At 35.4% G+C, this 24820-nt stretch overlaps 2 protein-coding genes across 2 annotated transcripts; one reads left to right on the top strand and one right to left on the bottom strand.

Annotated features, from left to right (window-relative positions):
• Nucleotides 1–541: 541 nt before the first annotated feature.
• On the bottom strand, nt 542–4452 carry LOC107771231 (uncharacterized). Its single transcript, XM_016590575.2, has 4 exons — nt 4354–4452; nt 3955–4236; nt 3432–3572; nt 542–970 (listed from the first exon to the last, which is right to left on the bottom strand). Exons 2-4 carry the CDS (start codon nt 4144–4146, stop codon nt 827–829), a joined length of 477 nt encoding a protein of 158 aa, XP_016446061.1. The 5' UTR covers nt 4147–4236; nt 4354–4452; the 3' UTR covers nt 542–826.
• Nucleotides 4453–20450: 15998 nt separating this feature from the next.
• Nucleotides 20451–22502, top strand: LOC107771232 (protein OCTOPUS-like). The gene has a single exon (XM_016590576.2). The coding sequence runs from the start codon at nt 20463–20465 to the stop codon at nt 22389–22391; it is 1929 nt and encodes a 642-aa protein (XP_016446062.2). The 5' UTR covers nt 20451–20462; the 3' UTR covers nt 22392–22502.
• Nucleotides 22503–24820: the final 2318 nt, after the last annotated feature.

Raw genomic sequence — 24820 nt, 5'->3', positions numbered from 1 at the left:
GGACAAGGAATGTCTTTCTCATTTTAAGGTTAGAAAAAAAAATCCTACAGTATTTGTTGGGTGCAAAGACCCAGTGATAGTAACTAAGCAAGCATTTCCTCGGACTTGCTCTTTCAGCTTGCATAACTGGTAGAATAACTATATGGTTTGTATTTATTATGTTATCAGTAATCTGCTGAAGTAAGTACATAGGATTATATGATAACATATGGCGTATTGACCTTGATTCTATGGTATGCAATATTTTTCTCGAGTCATCCATTTCAATTAACTGATTTTTATCTGCTGGTAGTAGTAAACATTCATCAGTTTTTGTGACAGGTTAAACGATAATGGTTTTCCAGTTACTTATATCTGTTGTATAGGTTTTGCATATAGCTATGAACAAGTTGTCGTATAAGAAGCTGGACCAATTTGGCCAAGTTAAAGCTAAAAACATGCAAACCAAGCAGCAATGGTGTATCTCATGGCAGCGGACTGCGGATGCCAGTGCACCAACAATTTACGAACTCTGTGTGTGTATTATGCCTCAATCACAAACTTTTTGTCTTTTAATGCACCAACCAACAATTTAGGAACTGTGTGTGAGTACAAATGCAATGGCTACTCGGCACCAAATGAAAATCTTGTATCCATCTCCACTAACAAGCAAATATTTACATCGCACTTATTCCTCACAGGCATAATGCTGCTCAATACATGTTATCGCAGCAACAAAAAAAACTATGTACTACCACTTACTGATCTAAGAAGAAAACATATGGACCAGGTAGTAGAAACTGAACCGCCTCTTCAAAGAGGCATCTTGGTCCAGAAAAATACTTCATCACATTTTACTAGCATGTTTACCAAATAGTGAATGCCGCCCCTCGGCAATGAGCTCCCCAGTAGCTTTATTTTTCACAAGTACATTTGTTCCAGAATAACCTCCTTTCCGACCTAAGACTCGACCAATGATCTCCAATTCATCCTGCATAAATCCCACCCAAAGAAACACATAACAAAGTCTGAAATCCATTAGTAGAGGTTCAATGCACATTAAGAAAGACGAAAAGCAGAAATGAATTTCCAAACGAAAGATGGTAGTGATCAAAGGCAGGATAAACCCCATTGAGTTGGTTCAAAGCGTAACTTACTAGGCTGCTCTGACGAAGAGATAGGGCTAATATATGAAACGTAAAACAACATATCGGAAGTCTAGTAGCTTAATTCATGGTGTTGGCTTATAATCACAAAGGACTGAAAAAAATCAAATCAAATTGGGTGGATAAGCAGCAATAAGTGAAGTGCCTCACTACCTACCCGGGGCGGACCCACCTTGTATGAAGTTGAACCCTCTTCATTGGAAAAATTAATTATTTTTACTTTGCAATTGTATCAGAAAATTATGAAACTGATAAATAATATAATACATGAACTCGTTTGACACTAACAGAGGTCGTGGAGCAGGGGCAAGCGGGTTCAAATTTCAAACTAAGGCCAGGGTCGCCAGTTCAAATCTTCGCCATGTTAAGCCTTGTTGTTTCCGATTTGTCTTTGTTTTCTTACTTTCTCTTTATGATTTCTTATCTTTATTTAAATTCAATAAAAACTATTCTTATTAAACTCCTCCATTTTACTTCAAAAAAATGTAATTCTTTCTAAAAAGTGATTTTTTTTTCCTGGTGCTTCATCGAAATTACTTGTGATCTTTTAATTTAGTTTATATTGAAATTATTAATTTGTGTTATACTCAAAAACTTTAGTCTGGTTGTAAAATATCTTCTTCTTTTTTAACAATTTGTATAAATTAGTTTAGTTTATAACCTTTTTTTTTCGTGTCTGTTTTTAGTAACAATTTTGTAGTTAAATTTCTTAGAGTTATAGTACGATAGTTAAGTAGGTTAAATACTTTTTGGTTAAATTTTTAAATTTTCTGAAATCAAATTTGTTAATTTTAAAAATTTAAGGGCAAAATTTTCTTTGTTTTTTTTCCCCCAAAATTTGCCCTACCTTTTAAAAAAAATTACTTCATTTTGAAGTGATCTGATTAACAAAAAAGAGCAGTGCACAGCTTCCATTTACCGTTGTACTTATACAATCGACTACCATGATTTCTTATTGAACCCGATTGTATAAAATCCTGGGTCCGCCACTACTACCTACTAAACTGATTGGAGACTCATACTGGAGAGGCAAGTAACTAAGTATGATTTAAGATTACCCTGTTTCTTTAAATATAAACTCCACTCCCCAAAGTTGAGTGCAGCATTTACTAACACAGGAAAACAGTTTTAAAAAGAAAAAGGGGAGGTGGAGGGAGCTTGCTGCACTGTGCTCTTCTGCAATCCAACAGTAAAAATGAACCTGTTTTGATGCTTGAAATACAAAACATAAAGTTAATATAGAGAGAATATTCCTACTCTTTCCCATATGCAGCAAAACTAGGCATATAAGCAAATAAAATCCATATACGGGCAATGCTGAAAAGCATTAGCTACGGAAGGGTCACATAAAAATGGTCTATTACTCCATTCAGGCATTATCTAGAAGCAACAACTTGAATACTTAGAGCCTACGTCATGAGCCGTTGCCAATCGCTTAACCCTAAGTGTAGTGGAAAGGGGGTGGTTCTATCCCCTATATTCCCTTGCAGAAACCATCCCAGAACATTCCTCATACCAATATACCGATACCACCACGCATCTCACATCCACTCTTTCGTGTGCTTATAGTGCAGTCAAATTGTTATCATCACTTCTACTAACTCACAATGCCTCCATTCCCTCTATTTATCCAAATTCATACTTGTTCTTACTTAACTACCCAAACAAAGCTTAAAGTATCTAAGTTTTATGGCACCAAATTAGGATGCGGATTAGAAGATGTGACCGTTCCCTTGGAATCTATACCGTACCTGATTGCTAAATAGTTGATTGTGTCGTGAAATGGATCGGATTCTTCCCATCCTTAATTAGAGCTCTCAAGTTTAAATGTTGAGAATGAGAAACTCCAGGTATGAAGTGTTTTTCCCTTTAGAGAACATTAAACATGTCAAATCACTTTAGGTTTTGAATACCGAATACAAAAAAAAAACAAGCAAAAAGACCCAACTCAAGAACTATTAGTAGTTTCAACCTTCAGGAATGAAGGTTAGGGAATGAACTGGGAACGTTCGAAGAGTCGTAGGTTGTTTAAATGAAGTATTATTATCTTATATTTGCGCTAGTTTCCTGAAGTTGAAAGAGAGGACCCTGATCAGCTAGTTTATTAGCAACCATAACAAGTATATAGCTGACCGATTTTTGTTATTCCGCACTATATTCGCATGACTTGCGCATGATGAAAGCAGAACCAGTCTATCTTCCTCTTAAGCATTTAATTTCTTCCTTCACAAAATTCATGAACCAATAACGAAATCCTTGAACGATAGGAAGAATGAGGGGGCTTACATCGGCCTTCGCACTTGAAAGAAATGAAATTGACATGTCCACAGATACATTCCTTGGGAGACCCTCCACAAAGACTACAGCACCCCCGACTTCGTCAACTAGATTCGCGATGGCGCCTGATGCTAGTTTCCCTTCTCTATCCTACAAATTTACATTAAAAAAAAAATTCAATTTCCAAGCAACAATGCAGTTAAAAAGAAGGAAAAAGTCCATTTACTTTCAAAACCCTTCATCTGCATACAGTTGCATCACAAACAGATAATGAAACGCGTACTCCGTCACAATTTATATGATACGTGTCTGAATCAGCTTGTGCTCAATCTACATGATACTCTTACCATTTTCGTATGTGCTACAATGTTTGTCACCATTATATCTAAACAATTATCACAAAAGTCAAGAAGTCGAATTCCATTTGAAAATGAGAAGCAAACAACACAGACTAATTAAAATTTAAACTTTGAAAATGAGAAGCACATAACACAGACTGAGGAAAAAAAGGGCAAATTGGGGAATGTCATACAGTGAGGCGAGGAGGAACTTTGAAGGTGCAAAGAACTTGACCCGGTTCAACTCGGTCAACTCGGATGCCTCTGAGCGCATAATACTCATAGAAGCTACAGTCCGTGCCGACCCGGTGAGGATGAAATGCAAGAGATGAAACCCGGTCCGATTCTCCCTGGGTTAGTTCAAGATAAGCTTTCGCTTTGTTCATTTGCTTCGTCTTCTCGGTCTGGTCGTAGAATCTTGGCGTTTCCCTCAATTTTATAAGCCTGATTGTTCTTGGGTTTTTGGCTAATTATGTCTGCAACGAATTGATAACAAGTATATTCCTATAAAAATGCAGAAATGAATGTGAAAAGTTGATTAAGAAGAGAAATTTGGGTAACCAGTGATGACTATAGGGAGATTGGACGAAAACCTGTCTCTCTTGGGCTAGCGGCTTTAACGTGAAGTAAACGGATGAACAAGTAAATATATACTCCATTATTTTGGCGAATCTATTTTTTTTTTTTTTGTCATATATATTAGCATTTAGTAATGCGTACAGAGGGTTGGGGCCTAACTGGCTCCCTATCACAAATCATTGTTCTATTACAAAGTCGTAAGTTGCTACTAATATTTACAGTTGTCATGGTCATCCTATTGGAATTATCATCATGACAACTAATTACAGACGAGGATAATTGATCCATATTGCCACCGTAATTTTGCCAAGCAGTGTCTTGGCGTGATTGAGTTCCTTCCAAACAAGCCTTGTCCTGTGCAAAAGTTAGTTCAACAAAATTAGGAACATTTTAAAAAACTCTCGGCAAATATTCCTTTTCAAAATTGTGGTCTTCTTTTGCTAGTTGGTTTGATGATCGCAATGTAAGAGAATACTTTCAAAAAATTTAAAAATATTAATTATCGTGACTTATTGTGCTATTTTTTATATAGGTTTTAAATATATCAATTTTATTTCAGAAGTTTAAGATTTTATGTGCGTATTCAGATAAAAATTAAGTAAATTAATCAAATTCTAGTTTAAACCTCTTAAAACACATTAAAGAAAGTATAAGGTAGGTTATATTTTTGAAGAAGACATCAAATATATTACTCTCTTGGTCCAAAAGTGACATTTGTTTAAACTATTCTTTTTCAAGCAATATTTTTACATAGTTTTAAATATATAATTTTTCAAATAATAAAAATTTTAACGCTTGAACCCATGAGAAAAATTAGAGTTAGACTTATGTACTCTTAATTTTACTATCGTTTGAAAATTAGAGGATTATATAAACTGTATATTGTTTTTTCACCTCTATTTTTTTGCCGGGTTTGGCGTATTTTTTTAAAATACTACCATTAGATATTATCATTCGGAATAGACAAGACGTCTGAAATGATGTTGCTTAAAGACCGCATTATTATTGGGGTCAAAATAACACAGCGTCATGTGGAAGATAACGATTCAAACTTTGGTGTTATTAAATCAGACGACAAAGGAAATTATACTAAAAAAAACATATTATATTTAAAAAGAATTGGTCAATTGACCTACATAAATTATTCCCTAAACATGACTCTTAAGGACTATATTATAGATGATATTATGTTGTCTTTGTGTGAAGGAGGAATCCTCTTTAAAGAAGTCCACAACCTTCTAAGAAAGAAATATGTCAACTACGGAAGAGATTTGTATTTTCTTTTTAAGAAAAGTAAAATTAGTTATGGTAAAAATTTTACCCTTCCCTCAAGTAACATGTAAATCGAAATATAAAAAGAAAATTAGAGCAAATCTTAACAATTCTTTTCTTTGCTTGAATTTTCTTGATAACTTGATCCGCCTTTTTCACATAATTTTCATCACTGTTGTTTGCCATGATTAAACGTAAGTATTGATTGAAAATTTAGCTTTATACATTAAAAGTGAGCACATGTTAAAAATATTTGAGTCCTGCATTAAAAATGCATAGGATTAAAATGGAGCACTACATCAAAGTACACAGGGTTAAAAGTTAGAGCCATGCGTTAAAAGTATGTTAAAAAAAAAATTCTCAGTAGTACTTTGAACATATTTTTTGAACATCTTCATTATCGTCAAATTGGCCGTAGCTTGAGCGAAACTCGACTTGAACTTGCTTTCAACCTCGATTCAACTATTGGCTCTAATATTATTTGTTGGGATCAAAATAATAAGGCGTCATGCGAAAGCTAACAAAGCAAATCTTAATGACGATAAATCAGACGACAAAGAAAATTATACCAATAGACATATTATATCTAATATGATTTGGTCAATTGATCTACATCAGTCTACTAATATAAAGGAGAATTTTTCTTTTACCAAGAGTATAAAATCTCTCCTTAAACATGAATCTCTTAAGGAGTACATTGTGTATGTTATTGTGTTGTCTTTCTATGAAGGAGGGATCATCATTTATAGAGGTCCACGACATTTTCCTCCAAGAAAAGAACATCTCAACTATGGAAGAGATTTATATATATATATTTTAGAAAAATATAAAATTAATTATGCTAAATGTTTTATCCTTCCTTCAAGTAATACGTAATTCCAAACATGAAAAGAAAATTAGGGAAAACCCTAACAATTATTTATAATAAAAGATAGACAATATTAGTATCACCAGATAAATCATAGGAAAAATAGGAACAACATGAATCTAGACGAAAGATGCAAAGCAAAAGCAATAGCTATTAAATAGGTCCTGCACTGAAAAATAGTAAGAGACAACATTGTCACTAGCTATCTTAGATAAAAATCCTACCAGACTAGTCTCACAAAAGTATTAAGTAAGGTAATAGTCAACTACCTCCTAACCTACAACCCTAATACTCGACCTCCACAATTTCCTATCAAGTGTCATGTCTTGGGAAATCTGAAGCTTCGTCATATCCTGCCTGATCACATCTCCCCAATACTTCTTAGGTCGTCCTCTACCTCTTCTCGTTATTGTGTTGTCTTTCTATGAAGGAGGGATCATCATTTATAGAGGTCCACGACATTTTCCTCCAAGAAAAGAACATCTCAACTATGGAAGAGATTTATATATATATATTTTAGAAAAATATAAAATTAATTATGCTAAATGTTTTATCCTTCCTTCAAGTAATACGTAATTCCAAACATGAAAAGAAAATTAGGGAAAACCCTAACAATTATTTATAATAAAAGATATTATGCAATTTTTTAATAATTGTATTCTCCGGTCCAGCTTGAACACACCTGCACTAATTCCACGAGATACCTCTTACCAGCAATAGGTATCAGTAAAGCTATCCATTAAGACTTGAACAAATGAGAAGAAATTCACCCATGTTTTGTGAAATTTACAAATTTCAAATTTGAATCAAAAGAAATTCGTGTTAAACATTTGAATCAATGTTTATCTTTCAAGTTTGTGCTAATATAGGTTATTTTGTGTTACATAATACAGCAAGTAATTTTATTTAAAGTCATTTATATATTAAAACCCTTTTCTTGTCAAAACGGGTTAATTAATTAAACCCCTTGTTTCAAGTTAAAAGAGTAATATTTGTAACTGTTGCCTTTCTTATGACATTTTGCTGATGGAGGAATTCGCTTTCTATATCATAGAAGGATCAATATTATAGCTCTAGCTAGTGCATTTGGCCGCGCTTCGCGTGGTTTTAAAATTTATTTTTTGCATCCAAATTTTTTAATTAGACTATAGTGATAATCCTTTTGAAATGTTTTTTGTTATATTACAGAAGAGATATTTGTCATATTCCTACTTAAAATAGAGAGTACTTTCACTTCTATAAATGTGTTTGCATATATAGATAGATCTTATATATTTTAATGTTTACTTCCTCTGTTCCATTTTATGTGAAACTATTACTTTTTGAAAATTTAATAAAGTTATTTTTGAGCACATTTTTAAAAAATACTTCTTAAATATCTTGAGTTACTCACTATTTTGATTTATAGTAATTTAGTTTCTAATATATGTAAAGTTATTTTTAAATTTTTTAAAATTCTATGTCCAAATTCACATGGGAAATTAGTTAGTTTGTCCCTCATACTCGAAAAAGTTCACATAAATTAAAATGAAGGGAATAATATTTTATTTGTACATTTAAATTTTCTTAGATAGTTATTAGTAATTTTTATAATTTTTTTAAACAAAGCATGAAGTAGTAAAAGAGAAAGGATAAATAAAGTAATTAAAACCTACCATATATATGAAACAAAGTAAATGAAATATTATTTTGAAATTAAGCTTTGATTCGGCCGAATATTTCCTTTCCTTTCTTTTTCTTGTAACTTTTCTGTTTCTCTTTCCATTTCCAATTGTTTTATTTTCAGTTTTCTTTTCCACCCCTTAATCTCTTCCTAATTTTATGCAAACTTTCCAATAATCAGTTTTTCCTTAAAATACTCTCATCATTATCTTCTATAAATTTGAGTTGTGCTTCAACGGAAAAAAAAAGAAGAAGAAATAGCAAGACAAAAATTACATTCACACCAGACTCTATGTTGCAAATATATATCAAATTGGCCATAGTTTCTGATCTGAACTTCTAACCCTAGCTTCTTTTCTTCTTTTTTGCTTCTCCTTATGATATGATATTTTAAACCCCTCACCAAAAGCCTTCTGATTCCTCTTTTTGGTGACTTGAAGAGTGAAGAAAGAGTGATTCGTATAGTATTTTCAATCCGCTTCAAGCTATCATGATAATTCATCAACCTTGGAGTAAACAATCTCTATTATGGTATGGTGATGATTCAAGCGGAGGTCAAGCTAGTAAGAGTTTTGATGATTCTTTGAAATTACAAATGGCCTTGGATTGTTAATGCCTTGGTTCCTTCACTTCACTCATCCTTATATCTCACTCATTTTTGCTAATGCACACTTCACAGGATTTGGATTTAATTTGTGGAATAGTGAGATGGTGAATGCATATGGTATTCTATTTATATAGGTGTTTAGAATTTAGTGGTGAAGACACCTTTTAAATTCTACAGTTATAACTGTTGCATGCGTATATAGAATTGTAACTGAAAATTAACTCTAAATGGTAAGAATTAATTTTAGAATTGAAACGTTATGTAAGAGATTTAAAAGAAAGGTAATTGAATAGAAGAAGGGGAAAAAAAGAGACAGAATTGTTGAAAGTCTGACCATCCTAGTTTACTGCACTTCTTTATTGCTTTCACAAATCTTTATGGGTATTTATTTTACAGTTATAATTACACATTAAATTCTATTATAAACTCATGAATATGTTGAATTTCTTATTAAAAATAAGGTGAGAAGCCAAAAATCAGAAATTAAAAAAATATTATTATTGGCCAAAGAGAGATGCCACCTCAGCTCTTTCATTCCCACCTTTATATCTAGATATATAGATTCACAGGGTTGACACTTGACACTTTAGGTGATATTTTGTAACCGTCATTCGGCAACTACCCTCATATATGTGTTCAAACATTCATTTATTGTGTTCACACGGAATTTCATATGCGGATTTGATATTTAAATATTCCTAGTCTTATGTTATGCGCGTTGCACATGTATTTTGTGTCAAAGAATAAAATATTGTTAAAAAGATACATTAGCTTGATTTTTGTTAAGTATTTTTTATAGATATTTAATAAGCAAAATAAAGCTACTTTTGACTAAAATAACGCATTAGTCATGAAGAGTAATTGCTGTAGATTATTGCACTATGCCAGCAAAAGTTGATCAAGAATAGGATAGATCACCTAGTTCCAATTTGTCTGCATAGATATTTTTGTAGTAATCCCATTATTAAAATCTGAAGGATAAAAACAAAGAGATAGTGAATGATGTTTGGAGGCTAGTGTAAAGAATAGCAGAAGAAGAGTATTATTCGGAGACCTTCTGCTGGCCCAAGATCGTTAACCAAGATTGGAGGATTCAACTAAAGAAGAGGAAGCTTGAAAAAAGAAGAGAGATTTTAGATAGGAGAACTTATTTAGGAAAGAAGACTTTCTTGATTTTGGCTTACTTATAAATGAACAAGATACCCCCTATTTATACTAGCCTATGGATGATTCTAGATATGATTCTAGATAATGTACAAAGAAAATTCTAGCAACCTTATCTTCTAACAACACTCTAGAATATCTAGATATGTCTTATCTTCCTACAACATTCTAGAACATCTAGATATGTCCACTAGATAAATATCAAGTATACTAAACTAGGACATTCTAGAGAATTCTATATTATTCCAAAAAATTAACTTTATTTTTTTCACACTCCCCATTAAAGTGATTTTTTGGAAACTACTCCAAGCTTGTCACGGAAGAACTCGAACGAAGCTTTAGTAAGTGACTTGGTGAAGATATCAGCGATATTCTCCTGACTTCTCACTTCCAAAGTATTGATAGTTCCATCAAGAACCTTTTCCCGAACAAAGTGATGTTCTACCTCAATGTGTTTAGTTCTTGCATGGAATACTGGATTGTTTGCAAGCTTGATGGCACTTTGATTATCTCCATAGATCACAGTTGACTTTGATATAGGTAGATGCAAGTCTTCAGCAAGTCTTTGTAGCCATACACATTCTTGAGTAGTGAGAGCAGCTGCTTTATACTCTGCCTCCGTGGTTGACAAAGAAACTGAGTCTTGCTTTTTGCTACACCAAGAAACACTTGTTCTACCACAGAGGAAAATATAGCCCGATGTTGATCTTCGGTCATCCAAATCACCACCAAAATCAGCATCCGTATAACCAGCCAACACCAAATTATTCTTCTTTTGGAAGAACAAGCCCATGTCTGATGTTGAGTTGATATACTTTAGAATCCTCTTTGCAGCTTCTAAGTGAGGCTTTCTTGGCCTTTGCATAAATCTGCTGACATATCCCACCGAGAACGCAATGTCCGGCCTTGTAATAGTCAAATACAGGAGACTTCCAACAAGAGCTCGAAAAGGCTTGGAATCTGCAATAAGTGAGCCTTCGTCCCACCTTAACCTTGTGCTTATCTCAAGAGGAGTAGAACATGTTTTGCTTTGCTTCAATCCAAACCTGTCAACAAGTTTCTTGGCATATCCTTCTTGAGTGACAAAGATCCCTTTGTTCATGTTTGTCACCTCTAAGCCAAGAAAATGGTGTAGTTCTCCCAACTTCTTGATGTCAAATCTTATGGAAAGCTCATCTTGAAGCCTAGCAACTTCATCTTCATTGTTTCCTGTTATTATCATATCATCCACGTACAAAAGAACAACCATATGCAAGTCTCCTTGTTTTTTAACAAATAAGCTAGGATCTGATTGTGATGCATTATAGCCACAGAAATGTAGATACTGAGCAATTTTTCCATACCATGCTCGTGGAGCTTGCTTGAGGCCATAAATGGCCTTCTTAAGTTTGCATACATGATTAGGATGTAAGTTAGAGACATACCCGGGTGGTTGCTCCATATAAATATCTTTGTCAAGCTCTCCATATAAGAAAGCATTCTTCATATCAAGTTGCCATAACTTCCAATTATGCGAGGCTGCCAAGGCTAGAACAACTCGGACAGAGATCATCTTAGCCACCGGACTGAAGGTTTCTTCATAATTTTCACCATACTTTTGAGAAAATCCCCGAGCAACTAGCCTTGCTTTATATCTATCTATGTTGCCATCGGCTCTTCTTTTGATTTTATAAACCCATTTACAAGAAACGGGTTGTACATCCTTCGGCTTTGGTACAAGGCTCCAAGTTTGATTTTTTATCAGAGCCTCCATTTCATCATCCATAGCAAGCTCCCATTCTTTGACTCCTTTAGCTTCTTCGAATGAGGAAGGTTCTTCATCATCAATTGGTCCTGCAAAGAAACAGGAATACGTACTGACAAAATTTTCATCTCTAAAGCGGACTGGCTTGATAATAGTTCTTTTTGGCCTTCCCGAACCACTTGAATCATCTTCTTGTTGAGTTTCATGTTGTTAAGGTACAGGACTCCCCCTTTCTCTTAACTCCTCAGCAGTTGTATTATCTAGAGAAGCACCTGCAATGGACAAGCTTGAATCTCCATTATTTAAAGTTTTTGAACTCGCTCCATTCAATGCAGCTCCATAATACAAAGACATTTCGTCGAATATGACATCCCTTGAGACAACAAAGACATGAGTTTTAGGATCCATGCACTTCCATCCCTTTTTCCTTTCATCATATCCGACAAAGATGCATTTCCTTGCCTTGGCATCTAACTTGCTCCTTTGAGAATTCGGTATGTGAACATAACAAATAGAGCCAAAAACCCTGAGGTGTTTCACGCTAGGCTTTTCTCCAAACATTAATTCATAGGGAGACTTCATATTATTTGGAGAAAGCGGCATTCTGTTAATCACGTACGCTGCACATTTCATACCTTCAGCCCACAAGGCTCTAGGTAGATTCTTGTCATGAAGCCAACTCTTACATGTCTCAGTTAAGTGTCGGATCTTCCTTTCCGCCACTCCATTTTGTTGTGGCGTATCAGCGCATGTCAGCTCTCTTTTAATGCCATGCTGACGACAAAAGGAAAGAAACTCATCTAATGTAAACTCACCGCCATTATCAGTTCGTAGCCGCCTTATTCTGGAATCGAGTTCACCTTCAACAGTTTCTTTGAACTCCACAAACTTACTGAAAACTTCTGACTTGTGCTTCACAAAATAAATCCAAGTAAATCTAGTAAAATCATCAATGAAAATTAGCATATAGGAGTAGCCTGAAAATGAAAGAGTTCTCGTTGGCCCCATTAAGTTACTGTGAATAAGTTCTAGTGGGGCATTGCACCTTGACAAGGATCTGTCAAATGGAAGACGATGTGCCTTTCCATATTGACATCCTTCACAAACCTCTCCTCCATAAAAATTTCTTAAGTTAGGCAAACCTTTTACTAGATTCAACTTTACCATGACTTTTAATTTATCCATGCTTAGATGTCCAAGTCTAGCATGCCAAATATGTGTATTATCATTGCTACTCATCTTCTCAATATATGAATTAGAGGCAGATAAGACATATAAATCGTTAACTCTCTTACCTAAATGAACGATATCTGCCTTGAGTACCTTGATATTTCGGAGGAACTTCACATCACGTGGGCCAAATAGCAAATAGTTTCCAGTATCTACAGCATTTGCAACTGAAAATAGATTTTTCTTCATACCTGGAACGTGAAAGACACTGTTGAGGGTGATAGTGTTTTTTTGCTTCTCGTTGATCACAACAGTGCCTTCCTTCTCCACATTATGGATTGTATTATCTGCTGTAACAATGACCTCATGTCCGTTGTATTCGCGAAAGGTGGAGAATTTGGATTGATCTCCAGTGAGATGGTGCCCGCATCCTGAATCCACGATCCAGTCTCTTTCAAAATTTATGGAAGCCATGACATTTATTGCTCGAGTCTCCGCTATGAAGCACTTTCCCCAGTCTTCTTCTTTTTCTTCTTCTTCAGCAACTTCCTCGATTTGAGCTATATTGCTCTCTTTGGCTCGACAATATCTTTTTATGTGCCCGACTTTGCACAACGGTAACATCTTAAAGGCTTTTTACCGTTGCTGGAAGACTCCCCCTTCTTTCCTAGCGAGCTCGAACTACTTGAGGATTGAAAGTGCATGCTATCTCTTGATTTCCCTTTAAAGTTCCTCTTATCGGCGACAAGAGCATTTCCTTCCCCTTCTTTGATGGATACACCAGCCATCTGTTTGGCTAATAGCTCTTGACGATAGCAAATTCTCAAATTCTTCCAAAGATGGTTGTTGAACCCATCCTTGAATCGATGTAACAAAGGGAATATATTATGGCTTTAAGCCACGAATAATAATTCTTCTTATTCGTGCTTCAGAGATAGCCTCGTCCGGATTCAATAGAGAAATTTCAGAACATAGATTTTTAACCTTCAAAAAATACTCAACGATCGAGAGATTACCTTGAGTGGTGTTAGCTAACTCATTCTCCAAAATCTGTAGCCGAGCTTCATCCTTCTTGTTGAATAGCCGATCGAAGGTCCTCCATATTTCGTGAGCTGATTTACACCTTATAATATGATCAAATAAATTATGAGAGATGGACCTCTTTAGGATAAACTCCGCCTTAGCATTAATCTGCTTCCACTTCTTACGTGCATTGCTATTTTCCGATGCGTCAGTAGGAGGACTTGTGTTACTCCCATTGACAACTTCCCACAAATCCTCACCAACAAGGTATGACTCCATACAAGTCTTCCATACCTTGTAGTTGGACTGGTTCAATAACTCAATCCCCAGTCCATTAGCATGACCACCCAAATCCATTTAGAGAAACCAGTTGAATCAACCACTAACCCGACCTTGAAATCCAGTAGCCGACTTATGGCTCTGATACCATGTAAAGAATAGCAGAAGAAGAGTATTATTCGGAGACCTTCTGCTGGCCCAAGATCGTTAACCAAGATTGGAGGATTCAACTAAAGAAGAGGAAGCTTGAAAAAAGAAGAGAGATTTTAGATAGGAGAACTTATTTAGGAAAGAAGGCTTTCTTGATTTTGGCTTACTTATAAATGAACAAGATACCCCCTATTTATACTAGCCTATGGATGATTCTAGATATGATTCTAGATAATGTACAAAGAAAATTCTAGCAACCTTATCTTCTAACAACACTCTAGAATATCTAGATATGTCTTATCTTCCTACAACATTCTAGAACATCTAGATATGTCCACTAGATAAATATCAAGTATACTAAACTAGGACATTCTAGAGAATTCTATATTATTCCAAAAAATTAACTTTATTTTTTTCACAGCTAGTACCCTTATGTTTATTTTGGATAATTTTTAGAGAGGGGGAATTGTTCAAAGAGTTGAAACACCTAAACAAAAGATCAAAAACTCTATTTTTTTTATTTTATTTTAAGTAGACTCTGATATTTACTCTAATAATATTGTGTACATAGCCAATCACTTGAAAATTGGGATACCATACCAGCCGAGAAACTCAAGAGAAGAACTTTAGATTGACTTACAAATTTAATAAGTTCTATTATTAGTTGACATTAAATTTCTAAATATTAGGTAAAATTTGTTACGATTTTATTAAACTTTGACTTTCTTTTTTAAAGAATTAATTCAGCAGAAGATAAAGTATAAGCACATTCCACAAGATAATATGAAATAAGATATGTTAGTTATTTAGTTGTTATGTAAATAAGCATAGTCCTATATGTAATATGAGTAGTATAGATATTGTGTATTGTTATAAATAGGGGTACTTGTATTATAGTTAATGAACATTAATAGTATAATTTTTTGGTGTATTACTTCTTACATGATATTAGAGCGTGAGTGAGACACATCCAAAAATAAGTTGGACAATTGTCGTGCGTCAAATTCCGACGACTTTCTAGGATTGATTTGTGTTAGACCAGTATCTGTTGATGTTATGCGAAAACTACCACCATAGAGTCCTAACCCTTCCGCGACCAAAGATCATAAAAGATCTCTGGCAACCGACCCCTCACGCGCCACGCGCCCTCACGCGTGGATCAGAAGTAAGAAATTCCGACGAGTTAGTCTTTATGCGTCGGCGCGTGTGGCCTTTTTTCGACGAGATTTTGAGTTTTTTCTTTGAGACAGCTTGTTCGCGAGGCTTTTCCGAGCCTACCCATCCAAGTTTCACCAAAATTCGATGACTTTTTTTTTATTTTTCATAGCAAAAAAAAATTCTAGATTCCGGCGTCTAGTTCTGATTTTCCCTGCAACAGATTCAGATTTCGGCTTGCTCTTATGTTATTTGGTGATATTTTGCTAGCCCTCTCTTCAATCCAACTATGTCTCTCGGACTTGATGCTTTTGGTTCCAAAAATAGTGGAGTTGGAAATTCAGTCTTGATGATTACTTCTGAACCTTTACTTGAGAGTTCAAATTATTTATCTTGGATTTCGTCTGTGGAGTTGTGGTATAAAGGTCAAGGTGTTCGAGATCACTTAACCAAACAGGCTAGTGAGTGAGATGGAAAGGCCAAAAAAGAATGGGAAAAGATCGATGCTCAATTATGTAGTATCTTGTGGCGATCTATTGATTCCAAGTTGATGCCTTTGTTTCATCCATTCCAGGCATGCCATTTAGTTTGGTAAAAGGCTCGTACTTTATACACTAATGACATATCTCGTTTCTATGATGTGATATCGTGGATGACAAATTTGAAGAAACATAAATTGGATATGTCTACTTACTTGGGACAAGTACAGGCAGTCATGAAAGAGTTTGAGAAGCTGATGCTAGTTTCTGCTAGTATTGAAAAGCAACAAGAGCAACGACAGAAGATATTTCTAGTTCTTACACTCGCCGAACTTCCTAATGTCCTTGATTCAGTACGTGACCAGATTTTGGCTAGTCTGACTGTCCTTACATTTAATGAATTATTCTCTCGATTACTTTGCCTGAATACAGCACCAAGTCACCCAGTGATCTCATCACAGACACTTGACTCCTCTGTTCTCGCATCCCAGACAATGAAAAATTGGGCATCTCATACTATGGAGAATAGACGAGGAGAATGTCATTTTGGAAGATCTAGACCCAAGTATTCTTATAGTCATAAACTTGGACACACTCGTGAAGTGTGTTATTCTTTACATGGCCGACCACCCAAAAATACTTATGTTGCTTAGACCGAGAATCCAGGTAAGCATGAGCTTTTTTATCCGAAGGGAAACATAATGAGTTTCTTCAGTACCGAGCAAGTAAGCAGTCATCTCCAAAAGTAGCCTTTGTTGCTCAGACTGATATGTTGTTACTAGTAATTCTTTTGCTTGTGTTTTTCAGTCTAGTACTATTGGACCATGGGTCATGGACTCAGGCGTTTCTGATTATATCCCTGGTAATAAATCACTTTTATTAAATATTGTGTATTCACAGTCTCTTTCCACTGTTACTTTAGCCAATGTGTTTCAAATTAAAGCAAAAGGAGTTGGACAAGCTAATTCCCTTATCTTCTGTCACTCCAGATTCAGTTCTTTATGTCATTAACTGTCCTTTTAGTCTTGCATTTGTTAGTTGTTTGACTCGTGCCCTCCATTGTGATATATATTTTATTGATGATTCTTTTATTATGCATGACCATAGCACGGGACATACGATTGGCACAAGGCTTGAGTCAGAAGGCTTTTACTATATTAACTCATTCAGTCCCTCCACAACATGTCTAGTTACAGATCCTCTAGACATAATTCATAGACATTTAGGACATTCGAGTTTATCCAAGCTTCAGAAGATGGTTCCTAGTTTGTCTAATTTATCTACATTAGATTGTGAGTCATGTCAGTCTATAAAATATACCCGAGCCTCCTTTCCGTATAGTGTTGAGAGTCATGCAGAGTCTATTTTCTCTTTAGTTCATTATGATATATGTGGTCCTAGTAGAGTCAGTTCAACCTTGAAATTTCGTTATTTTGTTAGTTTCATTGATGATTATTCAAGATGTACTTGGCCTTTCTTAATGAAAGGTCGTTCTGAGTTGTTTTCTATATTCCAAAATTTTTGTGCTGAAATCAAAAATCAATTTGGTGTTTCTATTCGCACTTTTCGCAGTAGTAATGCCTTAGAATATTTATCCTCTCAGTTTTAGCAGTTTATGACTTCTTAAGGAATTATAATGAGACATCTTGTCCTTATACCTCTCAATAAAATAGGGTTGCAGAGAGAATATGTGGCTGGTTGGTAAATTAAATTATCTCACAGTGACTGAACCTGATATTTTCTTTCCTATGAGTGCTGTAAGTTAGTTTATGGATTCTCCCTGTGATATTCATTAGGATGTAATTGTCCGCATTCTTATATAAAGTTTGCTCCAGGCAAAGGATTATTATTTGAGGATCAATACCATGAGCAAATCATTGGATATTCAGATGCTGATTGGGCAGGATCACCTTCTGATAGACGTTTTACTTCTGGATATTATATTTTAGTATGAGGCAATTTGGTATCTTGGAAGAGCAAGAAACAGAATGTAGTTGCTCGGTATAGTGCAGAAGCAGAATATCGAGTAATGGCTATGGAAACATGTGAGCTAGTTTGGATCAAACAATTGCTCAATGAGTTGAAATTTGGTGAAATCACCCAGAAGGAACTTATGTGTGATAATCAAAGTGCCCTTCATATTGCATCAAATGCGTTGTTCCATGAGAGAACTAATTAACATATTGAGATTGACTGTCACTTCGTCAGAGAAAAGATACTCTTAGAAGATATTGCTATAAAGTTTGTGAAGTCGAATGATCAATTTGCAGATATTTTCACCAAGTCACTCACTGGTTCTAGTATTAGTTATATATGTAACAAGCTCCTTAAATATAATTTATATGCACGGGCTTGAAGAGGAGTGTTAGTTAGTTAGTTGTTATGTAAATAAGCCTATGTCCCACATGGAATAGGAGTAGTGTAGGTATTGTGTATTGTTATAAATAGGGGTATTTGTATTACAGTTAAGGAACATCAATAATATAATTTGTTGGTGTATTATTTCTCACTAGGTACTTCCCATAAGATTTCGACTTTTTTTTTTTAAATTAAATTTTCGATTTTTTTCTTTCTAACCTTGAAGCATTTCTAGTATTGATGAAGGACCGTTAATTTTGTCTTTTAAACCTTTTTAGTTGTCAAATTGAGAAGTAAAAGTAGTCTCGTGCTATTCGTGAAATACATTGTTCAAATAAGAAATAATTTATATAATCACTTTACACAATCCAAATAAGTAAAGGAGTTATCTAGGTAATATCTATTTGATTTTTAATTTCTCAATATTAGGAGCTTCTACATAGTTCAAATAAGAAAAAAAATTAGTGACCAAAATTTAGTTGATTTTTAAGTTCTAAATATTAGGAAAATAATCAAATTACGATTTTGTCTAATGTATAATATATTTTTAAAGGGTAAAAAAAATGAACGATATTTCACTAAGATCTTCGTATTTTTAATATAGTATATTAATGAGTTCGAGTTTGAAATCTCAATATTATTTATTCTATTTATTTATTGAACTCTTTAAAATATATACAAAATTAAAGATAATAAAGAAATTATTTGTGAGATACAAACATGATAGAGATTCTTCCCAAATGGTATTGAGAAGGCATTTTTGGGGCGAGCCTAGGGGGAGGCATAGTAAAAAGTAAAAAGCACATCGGAATAGTTTCGGGGCAAAAATATCGCAAGGCGTAAGCTTCATTATTTTGGCGTACACTTAGGCATTGGGTTTAGACTTAAAATTGCTAAAAAGGTCTTTCATCTAATACAAAATGCACAAAAATCAACTTGTTATTACATTCTGAAAAGTTTAGGAACTTGAAAGTCAAAAGATTTTAATTCTTGGCCCTAAATTTTATTATTCTCTTCATCTTCTACCGGGTTAAAGAAAAAATGAAACAATTTTACAAATTACAAAATAAAAATACATTATCCTTCGTGATTTACTTTTGTTCAATGCTTCTGATTGTAGGTTCCTTCTTTGCTTTCTTTAATTTCAAAGTTATTTTGCTCTTTCAAATTAGTTTGTAATTTTTATTGATGTTTTTCAAAGCTTAATTAGTTTTTCTTTTTTTGAAGTAGTTTCGATTAGTTTTTAAGTCAAATGCTGATCAAAATTAGTGATTTAAGATGAAGTAAATATACATACTACTTCTTTTATATTTTTTGAATTTCTATGTAGTTTTATTTTATCTAAATATTTATTTTTTCTTATATTAATTTATGATATATTAAATATTAACGATCATGCGGCTTACGACTAGTACCTTGAGGCTTATGTCTTGTCTTGTAGCAGATAAAATGCCTCGCTTCACGCCTTTTAAGATAGTGTTCAGGAGAAAATAGCTTCAGACTAAGTTCAAATACCAATTTTGTGCTAGTTACAATCCATTAAAAAGATAAATATTTGGGAAAACTATAAAATTAGTTGGCAGGTCAAAACTAGTTGCATTTAATAGGAAAAATGTAATATATATATATATATATATATATATATATATATATATATATATATATATATATATATATATATATATATATACACACAAAAGAATAGTTTGTGAGCTATTTTTTTGAAGCGGCTGAAATATATATATTTCTCTAACATTTCACATCTAAAGTTTTTCAAATTTAAACTTAAAACCTTTAATTAAAGATAGAAGAATCTCTACCATTTCAACACCAACATACTTAGGGTCTTCCTGCTAGTCTATAGTGCCTATACATTAACATTGACCTTCTTCCCTTTTTGTTGCTCGTATTATATCTTGGCCACCTGGAATCAAGACTTAAGGCCCATACACCAATAGAAACAAATTATATTAAAGTAAGATCTGAATCTAATCTATGCACAGGTTTAGAGGTTTTCGGAATCTTGAAAAATAAAAATGTCACACTAAACGTTAACTGCTACCTGAATGAAAAATTACTATTGTTGCATTACATAGTACATACCCCCCACTATTTAATTATTATTAGTACTTGGAAATAATTTTAAAATAAAGTTGTAAAAGTGTGGGGGATCAAATGACAATAAAGGGTTTATGAAGGGTTCTTTGCCTACTTCTCTTTGGATCCTTTGTGCTCTGAAAATCTTGTCGGAAGAAAAAACCCAATTCCTCCTATTCATAAATAAGCTCATCGTATGCTGTCCCACTCGCATTCCAATGACTCGCACCGCTTCCCAAAACCGGACCCGTATCCGAACCCGCCGTCTCTCCGCTTGTTACCGCCACCCATCGGAGCCGGTCACCGGCATCTGCGCCGCATGCTTGCGTGAACGCCTCTCCGGTCTTGACCCAGAAGCTTCTATTATTCCTACATTCTTGCATTCTCTCGAAAACCCAGATGCTAATATTGGACCCGAACCCGAACCCGGATTGTATTCTCCGGATCTCCGGCGTTGTAGGTCTGTTTCTACTGCCAGGTGTGAAGGTTCTAGTAGCTACTCGGAGCCACGTCGGAGATCTTGCGACGATAGGTCGTCCCGGAACACCCTTGAAAATTTGTTCGGAGTTGATGACGTGGCGGGTGGGTTGCAGGCTAGTTTCAATGTTGAATCGAAGAACCTGGGATTAACGAATTTGTCTGATAATGTTTGTAAGTCAATAGTTGAGCATATAAACAGAGAAGAGCTTAGGGTTCGAGCTGATATAGAAGAAGATACTGAAGATGGAGAGCTGAAGACAATGAAAGAGTTCATAGATCTCGAATTTCATACTAAAAATCACAAATCAAGGGATCTTAAAGACATTGCGGGGAATTTTAGGGAAAAAGCTTCAGTCTTTAGCAAGAAATTGCAAAAATGGAGGCAAAAACAGAGGGAAAAGAAGCTTAATAGTAGCAGAAATGGCAAGTTGATAGGTTATAAATTAAAGGATAATGGGTCTGAGATTGGTGAATGTACTATTGGGAGGAGATCTTGTGATATAGAACCTCGATTTTCAGTGGATGCAGGACAATTGGAAGGGCCGAGGATTTCAATTGATGAGCCTAGAGCTTCTTGGGATGGATATATGGTAGCCAGGACTATTCCTAGGTTGACACCAATGTTATCAGTTGTTGAAAATGTGCTTTTAGGAGGGACCGGAAATGGGTTTGATAAGCATAGATCATCACTTGATGGGCAAATGCAGGCTATAGTGGAAGATGAGAGTAGTTCTTCAGGTGGATCAGGGCAGTCCAATTCGGATTCTTCATCATCACAACGGGGAGGAAGTAGTTTTGATAGGTCGAGTTCTGTTAGGAGTTTTGGCAAGAAGACGATGGATTTAGAGATTAATGAAGGCAAGTGTATGGCGAATTCATCTCCTGCTCATGTCAAGTTGGTTTTTACTGAGAGGGAGTTGAAAGATTGGCACTTGAATTCTATCAACAATGACCATTTGGCCAAGTTTGAGTCATTTTCCAAGAACGGAATTGTTGCTGAAAGTTGTGGTACCAATAAGGGGTTTAAGAAGTCTCCTCGATGGCGAGAGGTGTTCAATCTCTTTGGTAACAAGCATAAGGTCAATAACAAGCAAGAAACCCGAAAAGGAGAAGGAGAAACCTTCAGTTCAGTCACTGATATTAGTGAGAAGCAAGGGGACAAGGGTTATGATAATGTAAAAGAGGCTGCTCAATGGAGGCTTACGCGCAGCAGCAGCATAATTGGGGCTAGAAAATCCTGCAGCAGCTCTTACGTTCCTGCTAGGAATTCCTGCAGCAGCACTTTTGATCAGCCTAGGAGTTCGTTGGATATGACTGAACTAAATCGCAGTAAGAAGAAAATTGCTGAAAATGTTGTGTCTACAAACTTTGGCAGGGGTGCATTTGTGCTGGAGAGGAACAAGAGTGTCAAATGCTCTTCAAATGACTTTGATAATGGTACGTTGCCATTCTATTTGATGCCGTTGAGGAGTTCTAGGAGCCGTAAATCCAGTGAGAACAAGTTAACAAAGCCCCTATATGCTACCGGCAATGTTTTGCACTGAATTTAAAGGAAGATACTAATGTAGTTCATCATGTATCGGATTTTGTAAAAAACAATTTGTATTTGTCTGTATCAGCATATCAGGTTACTTGGCAATATCAAAATGCTTTCTTTATAATGAATAGCTCAAATTTTGACCTTTATTTCACCTTGTCATGTATCTTCCCTGAATGGTACCAACTTTATGTGAAAATGGGATTAGAAGAACCTTATCTGAGTGGATAGCAACTGCCTTGGGATGTTGCTGACCTTGATGTTGAAGTCCCATTCTTTAGCAGGAACAGGTAAGGTAGTACTTGTTGCACTACTGCTTTGTTTCTATGTGATAGCTACTCGTGATTGACAATGTTTAATGTTTTATGGGGATAAATACAGCTCTTATTTTCTTGAATTGCACCTTTAGGAATCTTAGAGAAAGACTGCTTTGAAATACCTTGTGCAAAGCCACCCTCATATATCTTAGAAGTGATTATTTCAATAAATCTGAAGACACATATGGGAGCTGTCGGAAAATTCCTTTTTTCCCACGTAATGGTACAAGATTCTAAACTGGAGTGATTCTTCTTGTTTCTACATGCATGGACAAACAACCTCCAGCCCCTTACACACCAGGTCCATTTTCTTTGTTTTCCTTTTCTTTTGTTTACTTAAAACTTTTGGGATGACCTGCTCTCTGATATCCTTCCGTTTTGGCATAATGATAAATTCAGCTCCCGAGGGGTAGGGCTACTGCTTGTCATTTCTTTGAACCCAAATGAGTCCTTCTCGTCGAGTGATCTTCGTCCTGTCCTTGTATCCCCTTCGCTTCCCCAGCCTCTGCTTCTAAGGCACAAGTACTCCTTTCTTTTCTGTAAAATTTTGTTCACATTATACAATAGCACTGTCACTGCTATGTTTTGATGTGAATTGACAACCTTTGATGAACATGCCTTGAGATATTCAAAAAATGTCAACATTTCTTTGGAGCAACTAGCTGACCTCTCAGACCATCGTCTTCTCTATCTGTTTGATGTTTAGTCCTGTTTATTTATAGCAGAGTTAGTAGTTTCAGTTAGGCTGGAAATCTGTTGGGTGGAGGTTGTATGTATTTTTGCTGCTAAAGGATGAATGTTGGTTCATTGTTCTTTCCTTTATTTTCATTTTGGGAGACTTATCCCATTGTGGATGATATTTATTGCTAAAAAAAATCTGTGTTTGAAATAGAGTAGTACATATAATGGTGAAGAAAGGTCATTTTGAGGCTAATTGCGTGTAATTTTGAGGTCTAATGTTAGTACATTACATGTGTTGTGAGAAGAATTGGAGGAGATGGACTGGAATCCCAGAGTTAATTAATGGAGTATTAGAAGAAAGGAGGATTCAGTAGTTGAATTTCTCCCTTCAAAGTCTAATATTTCCATAAGATGAACGTATGAAGGGTTTTTCTGGCAGGCACCAAGGTGATTGGTGGTGGAATGACGTAATCCAAGGTAAAGTGGAGGCGAAGAAGGTAATGTACGCGAAGTTGGCAGGGAGCACAAGCGAGGAGGAGAGGAGAGCGAATAGATAGATGTACAAGGTGGCAAGGAAGGAGGCAAAGTTGGCGGTCACGGAGGCTAAGAATGCAGCGTTTGGCCGCCTATACGAGGAATTGGGGGAGAAAGACGGGGACAAGAAGTTGTTTCGGCTGGCTAAAGCGAGGGAGAGGAAGGCCCGGGATGTGGACCAAGTAAGGTGCATCAAAGACGAGGATGTTAGAGTATTGATGGGAGAGTCCCAGATTAAGCAGAGATGACAGCCGTATTTCTATGGTCTTCTGAACGAGGAGGGGGACCGAGATATAACACTAGGGGACTTGGGGCATTCAGAGAGTCTCTGAGATTTTAGGTATTGCAGGCGCATTAAGGTGGAGGAGGTCGTGGGGGCTTTGCGTAAGATGAGTAGGGGTAGAGCGACCGGGCTAGATGAAATCCCGGTTGAGTTTTGGAAGTGTGTGGGTAGAGCAGGATTGGAGTGGTTGATTGAGTTGTTCAATGTAATTTTTAGGACGAAGAGGATTGTGAGACCCCATGTGTTTTTTTCTCTTCTCTTACGTAATATACGTAACGTGACGTGGTTATATTAGGTATATACGATTGGGTATAGCACATTGGGAGAATAAGACTGAAAATGTGTGGTAATATCAAGGAGCTAACTAAAGCTTTAGGTCAAAGGAATCCCTTAAACAAAGGTTCTTGGTTAAAGAAATGGCTCGGGTAGCACCCCGCGCGTTCGGAAGGTTTAAGTTAACTTGCACATGTGGGATAAAACTAAGAGTGTCTAATATGCTAAGAATAGTGTGTTATGAGGTATTATAATAGCACACGGGTCACATGTTAAGTTTTGGAGTTAAGCAAGTTGCGAAATAAAGGTCGACAAAGGTTATCGTAAATTTCTCTAATAATTTTTCTA

The sequence above is a fragment of the Nicotiana tabacum genome, chromosome 8 (assembly GCF_000715075.1).
Source record: "Nicotiana tabacum cultivar K326 chromosome 8, ASM71507v2, whole genome shotgun sequence".
Lineage (NCBI taxonomy): Eukaryota > Viridiplantae > Streptophyta > Magnoliopsida > Solanales > Solanaceae > Nicotiana > Nicotiana tabacum.
Note: the sequence above shows the minus strand (reverse complement) of the source record. Positions and strands in the feature narration are given on the sequence as shown.